This window comes from the organism of the source record quoted next, unplaced genomic scaffold, assembly GCF_019419815.1.
Source record: "Pyrus x bretschneideri cultivar Hongxiangsu unplaced genomic scaffold, Pyrus_bretschneideri_v1 Contig9, whole genome shotgun sequence".
Lineage (NCBI taxonomy): Eukaryota > Viridiplantae > Streptophyta > Magnoliopsida > Rosales > Rosaceae > Pyrus > Pyrus x bretschneideri.
In genome coordinates, this window is record NW_025999831.1 from 6,717,774 (window position 1) to 6,729,271 (window position 11,498).

The 11,498-nt window shown below is 36.0% G+C and overlaps 2 protein-coding genes across 3 annotated transcripts; one reads left to right on the plus strand and one right to left on the minus strand.

Annotated features, from left to right (window-relative positions):
• Nucleotides 1–763: 763 nt before the first annotated feature.
• LOC103953214 (alpha carbonic anhydrase 4) lies at nt 764–5,221 on the minus strand. 2 transcript variants are annotated; one of them, XM_048576403.1, is made up of 7 exons: nt 4,607–5,221; nt 2,306–2,523; nt 2,017–2,123; nt 1,808–1,910; nt 1,331–1,489; nt 1,197–1,245; nt 764–1,021 (listed from the first exon to the last, which is right to left on the minus strand). In XM_048576403.1, the coding sequence occupies exons 1-6, from the start codon at nt 4,716–4,718 to the stop codon at nt 1,198–1,200; spliced, it is 747 nt and encodes a 248-aa protein (XP_048432360.1). In that variant the 5' UTR covers nt 4,719–5,221; the 3' UTR covers nt 764–1,021; nt 1,197. The 2 variants fall into 2 exon arrangements, with proteins under 2 accessions (XP_048432360.1, XP_009363226.1); XM_009364951.3 differs by having other exon boundaries at nt 1,197–1,250; nt 4,607–5,215.
• A 1,683-nt stretch (nt 5,222–6,904) lies between these two features.
• LOC103953215 (eukaryotic translation initiation factor 3 subunit E) lies at nt 6,905–10,345 on the plus strand. The gene is given in 9 exon segments (XM_009364953.3): nt 6,905–7,127; nt 7,247–7,297; nt 7,300–7,400; nt 7,632–7,859; nt 7,952–8,073; nt 8,727–8,946; nt 9,168–9,310; nt 9,836–9,973; nt 10,071–10,345. Coding segments are annotated over 9 exon segments (1,311 nt in total). The 5' UTR covers nt 6,905–6,919; the 3' UTR covers nt 10,171–10,345.
• Nucleotides 10,346–11,498: the final 1,153 nt, after the last annotated feature.

The window sequence follows — 11,498 nt, forward strand, 5'->3', positions numbered from 1 at the left end:
AAGAAAGATAAAAAAAATTAGGCTCTAAGGCCATGATAAATTTTGTTGCTTTTGTATATTTTGGTTTTACTGTTTTATTGATTTCTAGGGACATGAGAATGAATAAAGGAATAAGGAGCGTTGCAGGTTTGTGATGGCTACAAGGCTATGCAAATGCATCAACCATATTTTGATTTATATAGAGAACGTTTGTAGGGTTTTGGTACATTCCTAACTCACGAACTTATCTCAAAATATGCTAGGAGACAAATTTGTACTATAAAATACACCTGGCATTCTCCAGATTTAATCCTAGCCCTTCATTGGGGTTTTAAGTGATCTAATTTAGAGTGTACACTTGTCAATTGACTACATAACCAAAAGCTTTAAACCAAAAACTAGCAGTTAGGATAGAAACCCTTGTTCTTCCTCTTTCTTCTTCGATTCTACAGCAACACTTCACTTGCTGCCTTTGATTCTTGGAACCAGAATCAATTTAGGTTCCAACAAAAAGGAAGCCATGGGTTGCAGATAATTTTGCCTGCATTATACATGTACCGTATGGAATCTATGGACAAACGATTTCAGCGGTTTCAACTTAGTGCAGAATTGTGATCGTATCAGATATGAAGATTGCGAATAACCACACTTCCGTTCGAAACCAAATTGCCAGAGAAGCATGCAGTATTGACACAAGTGCAGTTTCAATGTTGTTTACACTCGCTGAAATACCATTAGAGAAAACTTAATCGCACAATAATAATCGAAGTGCAAAAGGAGAAAATGGAGAAGCGAAAATAGTTTTTCTTCAAAAAATTGCCAGAGAAGATATGCATGTCGATCATGTGGATGTGATCATACGGGGGGTCCAAAAGCCAATGAACACAGGGCTGACGTATAATACAATATATATAGGTAAAGAAGAAAAACACATCTCTCTCTCTCTCTCTAATTAAGCAGAACCTCCAATATTCCTTGGAGTGTATAACAACACTGGTCTTCCATCCAGTTCTTGAGTTGGCCTTGCATTCGCCTCATATCCCTGAAAATGACAAACACGTGGTTAAACTTCAACTGCGCAACACAGAGATTAAACAAGGAAAAAGTGTAATATTTTAACGAGCAAGTCGCAAGGTTCTGGATCAAATAATCAACCCTACAACGAGTTCGTGATCATTATGTGTTTAGATTCAACCGAATTAATTCCAAATACTTACATCATGAACCGCCTCCCGTAGTGCATGCACTTGCTCCCTTGAAACTGTCCTGACCTACAGAAAGAAGAGCAATATTAGCAAGCAAGTCTTTGGAATCAAGTAGGGTTAAGGAGATGAGCTACAAGGAGAAATACCTTTTTGACGATTGTCCAAATTACACCCTCAGTGCATGGAGGAACGGTAAGAGAACCGATATATCTGTAGTACTTTCTGCTTCCAAACTTAATATCTCCAGGATTAATAATCCCTATGTCAACCTCTTCTTTTCCAACTGATTTTATGTGGTGGAACAGCTGAAGGATTGAATGGATTGCAAAGTAAAATAAATAAATAAAGTGAATAAACCAGGAAACAATCAGGCATGAAGAATGAAATGATATAGCTGCTTAAATTTCAAAAGTTCCGTGGCTTGTTGTACTTTCGTTTCATGAGAAGAATTGAAGCCACAACTCCTACTAGTATTATACACTCTTCTCTGATATGTGTCACGACAACTCCTACTAGTATTTAAACGTAACCATAAACCACTGAGTTTTTCTACATTGTTGCATTGAGCTTACGTCCATTACCTTAAACTTATGAATGTTAGAGGCAAACAGAGAGAGATATACCTTTGAAAGGAGGGGATCAGGTCGACCATATTTGTACACAATTCCAATAACAGCAATCTTTCTGGTAGAGCTTACATGAACGATATGAAACTCCAAAGCATACCTGTAAAGAAGATTAAAGGAAGAAAGACATCAACAGCAGTAAGACGGGGTTATACTAATATGAAAGAAAATGAGAAGAAAGAAAACACAAAAAACAATAAGAAAACCTTGATCCGTTAAATGTGTGTTCGGAGGGTGAATGCCAATGACATTGTAGCAGTCTATAGTCAGTCCCATTTATCTTGATTTTTCCTGCATCTCCATTCCACCTCATCTGATAACAATTTCATGTTGAAAACAACTAAAAACTGTCAATTCTTCAACACATTCAATTTCTTTTATTGAAGTTCAAGTCATTGGAAAAATTTTAAATATAATAACAACATCATGCCTATGAGTAAGAATATGGAAGACGGAGAATGAAAAGAGTAGACACTTAGGTGCGGAGTAGCTCACCGTGATGTCATGACCTCGGTTCTTCACAATAGCAGGAGCTGGTTTGTATTCCCTTTTCAGTTTCCCCAATTTAGGGAAAACCTTCACCCTTTGGTCAAGAAGATTAATTGGAGATTGCATTTTTCCGTTGTCACAAACTTTCCATTGTGGGTCAATTTGGCCCCATTTCTTTGGTCCTTTACCAGTTCCTTCAAGATAAGTAAATGCAGTTTCATCACCTGCCCATATATGATAAAACAGGTTAGTTACATCACAAAGGTACTGTGCTCCGAGAGTCTTCTCTTACTATTTCTACATGTTATGTGCATTTCCACACTGAAACGTTTTAGAATGTTAATAATGAATAAAGTTAAAGTTCCACCATAAAATAAATTAACAATACGTTATTGTCCAACTCCTTATAAGCTCATGCAAATTCCCTACTCTCCCCGATGTGAGATTCATTCTCTCAATAGTTAATGCTCAAAGTAAGAACTAGAATGGGTTTCCCCATCTTAGATCACTTAACCGTAATCAAAATAGCAGGAATTAAATTGAGGAGGAATTGAATTGAGGAGAAGTAGGAATGAGGAGGAATCAGAATTGGATTCTTATTGAAGATGTTTACTTGAATGTTATGGAATCAAAACAAAAATGGTATTGATTTCATTTGTACTATTTACTAGTTCACAGAAATTGAAATGCATACCACTATGATTACTAAAATGCCTTTATTTATATAATAATTAATTGGATTATTTTTTAAAGTAAATTAGTTATATTATTATGACCAAGAACATGACAATAATGATTTTTAATACACTTGATTTTGTTGAACATTTATAAAATTTGAAAATTTTGAATTCTTTTGTTTATGGGCTGGTTAAAGAGAGAAGAAAGTTCAAGATAACATAACCAGCACAAGAGATGGAGACAGAATGGTGCTATGTAGCAAGGAAGGGGTGGGCAGGGAAACTGAAACTTCAGAAATTATTTAAGGGCATAATGGGCAAGACAAGTTGATTCCCTATTTCGGGCTTCACCCGAAATTGAAATACTATTTCCATCCAAGGAGTTCAATTCCTCCACTTTGGAGGAATTGAATTCTAAATTTGTGTGGACCCCATATTTTTTTTATTCTCTAATATTTAGTAAACGCAAGAGTAACTCCTAATCGGAATCCATCTCTGTCATTTGATTCCGATTACGGTTACGTAAACACACAATTAATGTGTATGAAACTTCAAAATATGCCTACTTCCCATATTTACATTCTCTCTCTCTCTCTCTCTCTCAAATTTTCTTTCAGCGACAAAATAAAATATTGGATGATGTAGATTAAAACAAAAAAAAAAGGATTAAAATAATTAGAAATAAAAAGTTTGAAAGAAATTAAGAATAATTCAATTAATCTATGACAGATAGAAAGAAGAGAAGCTAAAACTCCAAGCACACCAAAAACACATATGGCCAAAAAGAGACTGTTTTAAGCACATGAATTGCTACCTAAAAGTTGATTCCGTAATAATCCTGAAGTATGTAAGCTCCTTCTAACAAGAACGTCCAAAGTAGGTTACCCAAAAATTTAAATCACCTCTGATCGAATCACATGCATACTTTAAAAATTGGTCCTACATGTTAAAGATGCATTATTGACTTGATTAACAAATAATACTTTCATAAGATTGATAATAACTGACAATGGAGATCAAGAGAAGGAATATATACCTTAACTCCTGGTACATCATTGTGGCATCCCAAATAAAAAAACGTGATGTCATGCATTTGAACTTTCTCACATGAGATTACATTATTAATCAGGATGTTACAGTGACGTACCAAAATGTAGGTAAGGTAAGTCTATTCACCAAACAGCAAGGAATCATAAGTAACAATGGTAAAACGTTGGTGAGGGTGCAATTAAACCCTTTTGATGACTAAATTCCATTAATATTATAAAGTTTGTCAAATAAGAGTTCATAACCAATGGGTAATTTTCACCAATAAGGAAAATCCAATTAAATCAAAATGAATTCTTGGGGCCTCATTACCTGATTGATCGACCCCATATAAGAATCTTAATTAAAAGTACCTTTATAGACCCAAAACCCAATGGAGGATGGAGGATCAGTAAAACTTATTTATATTGTTAAGGGGACTTCAATTTCAAAGTACCTGTCTTGATCCTGGGTTCCTTATGACTTCACATGACAAAATATTTAAGGCAAATGGAGCCCCCATTTCCAGCATATTACTATACAATTTGTACGTGTGTAGAGAGAGAGAGAGAGAGAGAGAGAGAGAGAGAGAGAGAGGTATTACCAACTTCATCAGAGTCCTCAAGTGCTGCACTGCAAATGGTGAAAAAGGAGTGATGGGACGAAAAGATGAGAGAAGCTAGAAAGAAAAAGAAGAAGAAGATGGGTTTGGTCATGGCTGTGTGCTCTTTTAACGATCATCGATATTCTCTTTTGGGTTTTGGTGAGTTTTGGTGATGGAAGTGGCATGTCAGAAGAAAAGACTATATATATATATATATATATACAGAGAGAGAGAGAGAGAGAGAGAGAGAGAGAGAGAGAGATAGCGCATTTTTCAAACCAACTGAGGATTTCCATGGCAAGCAATTTTCAAACCAACTGAGGATTTCCATGGCAAGCAATTAGCGGCTTTTGCTTAACCCACGCTCTGTTAATGTTTACGAGGTAACGGCTAATTGTGCTGTCATCTCTTGGCTTCACACCTACTGGGAACTACCGCTGTAAGTAACGGTAAGTTGGTAACTATCACAACGGTTACATACTTTGATTAGAACAACAATTTTGTGGGAGAGGGATCAAAGGTGGAACCAAAATCCAAAAAGGAATCAAAGTAGGTAATTTCCCAAATCTGAAAAATTTGGTCATTGACTTTCAATTTTTCCTCGTAGACTAAGGCTGGTTCGGTATTGCTGTACTTTGAAAAAAAACTGCTTCTGCTGTGCTGTGAGAATAAGTGAAATAAAGCAGCAAAATGTTTGGTAAACTTTTTTGTAAAAGTGCTTTTGAAAAAAAAAAAATATTATAATGTTTGGTAAATTTTTATGTAAAACAGATATGAAACAAAACCGGTTTCTCAAAGCTGGGTTTTGCAGCTTCTTGTTTTTGGCTTTTTTTCATCCAAAACTGTGAAAAAAAGCTAAGATGAATGTTTACCAAACACAAAAACAGCTCCCAGCTTTTTTTGATACCAGCTTTTTTCAGAATCATCTCAATACTAAACCAGGCATAATCATAATAATTTTAAGCATGTTGTTGTTGAGCGGTGGAATAATTATGATTTGGAAAAAATGGTGCACCTCTCAAGTGGTGCTTTGACCAAATATGGACCAATTGGTAGACATTTTAATTGAGGAAGAAAATCCAAGATGAATGCTTTTTTCGTTCATTTTGTGTTGACTAGATGTGTAATCGTGCGATCAATTGACAAAGTAATTGCTTGAATGACGAAAGCGTCCTAACCTAAAGTAAAAGCTCTTTCCTCTCTCAACAGCGAATCTTGATTGACTAACACTAGGAGACGATTCGGAGAAACAAGAAGCATGGCATGACATTCGCAGCGGAATAAATTAAGCATTATGTCTAAGTTGAGTAACTTGTCTAGAAAGCTGTATGAAAAGAATAAATTAGTTTTTGGTCCATAGTAATTGAGAGGATTTTGGCTAGAATGCAAGGGATGACTCTTTGTAGAAGATATTCACCATTCTTAATTCAACTAAAGCATAATTATTTTAGAAATAATTTTTTTTAGGGGTGAGCTATCCACACACTCTATTTTACTTCTCACTCATCCCTTAATAATTTATGTCTGTTGATCTTCTTCAATTCATCCGATCCGATGGTCGAAAATTTAAAAAGTGTGTGAGAAGTAAAATGGAGTGTGTGGATATCACATCCTTTTTTTTTATTGGGTTTTTGTTTGGGTCAAAATTTTTATTGTGTTAAAGTGAATGGGCATATATGGTAGTTTTGCTACCCAATTATGGACGAGGAAACTTGGCTGTATAAACGAAATTGAAGGAGCAAGCTGAAATAGCGCTGTGATAATGGTTAAAAAGCGTACTTAGTAAAATATATAAATTTGCTTGGTACTAATCGATCATCTATCTTAGTTGGAAAAAATATGCATGATGACGTCTATTTTCATTTAACATTCATTGAATCGAAGTGGGTTGGCCAATCCTAGCTAACCAACAATGATAATACGACTTTACCCTTAAGTATGAATTTCCATCAAAATAAGAAGTTGAATTTCTAATATCGTGTGAGCCACACTTGTATTTTCATCCTCAGTATTTATGAACACAATAGTGTTCCGTAATAAATTCAAATCCTTATTATATTCTGATTACAGATAAGTAAAAAAGCCATGCAAAATTTGCAAATTGCAATTGGAGAAGGAATGATTTTTGGGCCGAGATGCCTTTAACATATGGGCCTAGGCTCGCCTCTTCTCAAAAGAAAAGCATAATTTGCTAAAACAAAATAATAAAGAAAAGCCTAACCTAGAAAATCAAAACCCTCCTCCTTCTCGTGTTTCTTTCCGTCTCTCCGCCTCCCGCTGTCGCCGCCAAATCCAGTAGCACGCCCACTGACCATGGCGGAGTACGACTTAACTCCACGAATGGCGCCCAACCTAGACCGGCATCTGGTTTTTCCCCTCCTCGAATTCCTGCAGGAGCGGCAGATGTACCCAGATGAGCAGATCCTCAAGTCCAAGATCGAGCTCCTCAACAAGACCAACATGGTCGATTACGCCATGGACATCCACAAGTCCCTCTATCACACCGAAGATGTGCCCCACGGTGAATTATATACACACCCATTATGTATTTATAGGTTTATATGTGTGTTTTTGTATATTTATTTATGCATGTGTACACATCCATTATGTGTTTGACAATTTGTCTCTGTGGATATTTAGATATGGTGGATAGGAGGGTAGAGGTGGTGGCTCGCCTCAAGGCTCTGGAGGAGTCGCAGCGCCCCTTGTCAATTTCTTGCAGAACGCCGCGGCGTTTCAGGAGCTGAAGGCTGACAAGCAGTACAATCTACAGATGCTCAATGACCGATACCAGGTAGCCCCAGTTCTTTTTTCCTTTTAATTGTTCAAACCCAGGATTAGAATCAAACAATTTGAAAGAGTAATAGCATACGGGGTTAATATATGCAAGATTTACAGATGTTATCTTGGAAAAAATATCAAATTATTTAAATGGAAAAAGTTCTAATTTTTGTGTGGTTTTTATTAATTTTATTGAACAAGGTTTTGCATAAGGTTAACTCTCTTGGCATGGCTGTCTGAACAGATTGGTCCAGAACAGATCGAGGCGTTGTATCAGTATGCAAAATTTCAGTTTGAATGTGGTAACTACTCTGGTGCTGCTGATTATCTCTATCAGTACAGGGCTTTGTGCACAAACAGTGACAGGAATCTGAGTGCATTGTGGGGAAAGCTGGCGGCTGAGATATTGATGCAGAACTGGGATATTGCCCTTGAAGAGCTTAACCGCTTGAAAGAAATTATTGATTCAAAGGTTTATATTTTCTTCATGCACCGACTTTTTTATTTAAATGTGCATTTTATTCTTTGGAATTCCAATATAAAGGTAGGTGATTTTTGTTGCAGAGTTTCAGTTCACCTATGAATCAAGTGCAAAATAGAATATGGTTGATGCACTGGAGTCTCTTCATATTTTTCAACCATGATAACGGGAGAACACAGATCATTGACCTTTTCAATCAGGACAAGTATGTCATCTGCCCCTATTGATTTGACTGTAATGCTTTCACTGTACATTTACCTCTTGCTTTACCAATTGTTAAAAGACTAAAACAACCCAGAATACATATGTATCTCTTTTCTTACTGTCTAGCCCTGAAGGCTTAGAACTTTCAAATCATCTTTTGTTCTAATTGATGTATTTATACCCTTCATCATTCTATTTTAACTAATGGTGCTGCTACTTCTGCTCTGGTATTGATCTGTAAATGTGACACCCCGTGCTTTTGCTGTTGTAACATTGATAATTGTTTGCGTCTACTGAATGGGTAGTGTCAGCATATTGTCCTGAACAAGATACATTTATTAGGCATTTAAAAATGTTAAGAAAAAGAATATGGTTATTACTGCACAATCCTAATGGCTTTACTTAGTTGAGATGCCATAAAGTTAGTGGTGTTGATGTGTAAATGCATTTTACATCTGGGTGGAGTGTAGCCTTTTTGGATAAGATGCCATTAATTTAGTGGTTTGATCACTGTATTAGACAGTATGGATGGCTTTTTTAAGCTTCATGCATTATAACAGACATCCCGTGGAAAATTGATTTCTACCGAACACCAAGTGACTTGGTATTTTATGGTTATTTCCTGATAGAAATGTTAATTTTTTTTTTTTCTAGGTATCTGAATGCCATTCAAACCCATGCTCCTCATCTTGTGCGTTACTTAGCCACTGCATTCATTGTCAATAAGAGGAGGAGACCTCAGTTCAAGGATTTTATAAAGGTTATTCAGCAGGAACAGCATTCTTATAAAGATCCCATCACAGAGTTTTTGACCTGCGTTTATGTTAATTATGACTTTGATGGTGCGCAAAAGAAGATGAGGGAGTGTGAAGAAGTAAGCGCCTGAACCCATATTGGCTTGCTTGTTGATAACCCTTGACATGTTTCAAATTCAAATTTCACTTTTTTCCGACCCTTGCGTAACTTAAATGAGTGTTTCATTGTAAATTTGACTTCTGCTGTATCTCTATTCCTGCTTGAGAACTTGATTTGTATTAACTCTTTCGTCTAAGCCAATGACTATTGATTTGACAATGTGGTTGTGTGACACTGTAGGTAATCTTGAATGATCCTTTCCTTGGAAAACGAGTAGAAGAAGGGAATTTCTCTACTGTACCACTGAGGGATGAGTTCCTTGAAAATGCTCGTTTATTTATCTTTGAGACATACTGTCGTATACATCAGCGCATTGACATGGGGTAAGTAATTGCTTCTTTGTATTTGGTTGTGTACTTTTTCTTTGGTCGACATCATTATTTTGCTTCCTATCCACCATTCAAAGTGGTATATGAATTGATTAAGTCATGTCAGAGTTCACTTTTTCTTTGGTTTTTTTATCTTTGTTAAGACTTTTTTTTAGGAGTATGGGTCACAAGGCACAGGTAAAGTCATAGGTCTTTAGATTGTTCGGTGCAATTTGACTGGTCTCTCAACATATTTGTTTGTCCGTCGTCAAGAGCTTGGGAGATAGAGTAATGTGTGTGAGGGTTTTCACTTGATTCAAAATGTCAGGGCGTTATTGTGTAATTTTGGTGCATGCCTTTTGTTTTCATATGTGAAGTGTACAGATGATGTCTTGTGTTTAGTTTTCGTTAGAATTTTTGGCAAACCTAATTGACTTTATTTTCCATTACTTTTCGTATTTCTTTTGCCCTTAGAAAGGGAACTTTCTTTCTTCACTCTTTTCAACAAATAATAAATCTAATAGAATTGTGGTTTGGCAGAGTGCTTGCAGAGAAATTAAACTTGAATTATGAGGAGGCTGAAAGATGGATTGTGAATCTAATTCGGAGCTCAAAGCTTGATGCGAAGATTGACTCGGAGTCAGGAACTGTTATCATGGAACCTAACCATCCGAATGTGTAAGTTCATTGAACATTAGCTGCCTGGTTTTCCCAAGGTTTTCCTAGTTTCATTTTTCTTGACCTATTCTTAAATGTATTACTTCAATGTTTCCAGGTATGAGCAACTGATAGACCACACCAAGGCATTATCGGGGCGTACTTACAAGTTGGTTGGTCAGATCCTGGAACATGCTCAGGCACAGATTGCTCGTTGAATTTGGCGGTGAATTTTATCCGAAATTATTCGTTTTCATTTCCTAGATATCCAAAAATTCTCAGAATTTTATCCGGGTGACAAGAAAAGTTTTTAATTTTTGCAATGTGGCTGTGTTCAGGAACATATCGAGATTTGTTGGATCAAAATGTAATTTAATTTGGAGCTTGTGCCTATGGAGAGGTTCCCGTCTGATCTTGTTGCCATTTTCCTTGTTTGGATCTAAAATGCAACTATGGAGAGGTTACAATTTAGGATTGTCGTAGTTTAACAAGAAAATCGAAGAGTGTATTCGTTTATTGCCGAATCATAAATCCATTTGTATTCCATGTCGTGACAAACTGGAGCAATGATTCTTTTGATTAATACCCATAGAATTTTTGTCACTTCTAACTTATTTACCCCTTTCTTTATTTTTGACGGAAGTTCTTAAAGTGATAGTGTAAAAAAAAAAGACAATTGCTTCCTTATTGTGATGAGTTTAGAGATCAATACTCAACTTATTTTTTATTCAAAGACGAACGCTTGAGTTGAGCCAAATACAAACACATGCTCCAATTTTCTCCTACTTTCGTAATATACCTTGATGCCCAAATCTCCAAAGCATTGTATCCAACGTAGTTGTATCTTCGTGCCTCTCATTTAATGAAACCACTAAATTTGGATTTGACAAAATTCCTTACCCAAGCTGTCTATTTCATATTTCACATTTTGTTCTTTATTCAAGTTGTTTTGTTCACAATTTTACAAAAATTCAGCTGGAAAAAGTATAGTAATAATTAGCAATGTTTTAAAAGGCGAAGTCGTGGGTAAGGCCTTTCTTGGATAGCCATGCCCAGGTAAAAGTCTTGATACAATAATTATCAGCAACTTGTATATAATATATAAAAGTCCAATACCATGCAAAAACTCTATAACAAAAATGAACATAAAGGAAAATGGTGGGGTAATAATTATCAGTAAATTGTGGTAACAAACGTCAAACAAAGAGGGGTAATAAAAAGTATAGAAAAACTAAAAGTGAACAAAAAGGAAGATGGTGGGTAATAAATGTCAGCAAAGTAGGGTAATAAATGTAGCTTAGTGGGTAATAAAATGTATAGAAAAATGAAAAGTAAAAAAAAAAAAAAAAAAAAAAACCTAGTTGTCTTCATCTTCTTCATTGGGTAGGTTATGCAGCTCAAAGAATTCTAGATTTCTACAACTTAAAAAGAAAAAGAGATCACCTTAAGAGTGCCTCAGCCGCCTAGGCACACCTTATGATGCCTAGGCGAGTATTTCGCCCACTCCCACAAAACAAAGGCAAAAATGTTGCCGCCCTGCCCCAAG

Excerpts from the sequence above, each read along its gene's own strand:
- LOC103953214 (XM_009364951.3), bottom strand. The coding sequence starts at position 4,718 with ATGACCAAACCCATCTTCTTCTTCTTTTTCTTTCTAGCTTCTCTCATC. Across the intron at positions 2,124-2,305 it reads ACCGAGGTCATGACATCACG|ATGAGGTGGAATGGAGATGC; the intron begins GTGAGCTACTCC and ends AATTGTTATCAG. Across the intron at positions 1,251-1,330 it reads TTTGGACAATCGTCAAAAAG|GTCAGGACAGTTTCAAGGGA; the intron begins GTATTTCTCCTT and ends TTCTTTCTGTAG.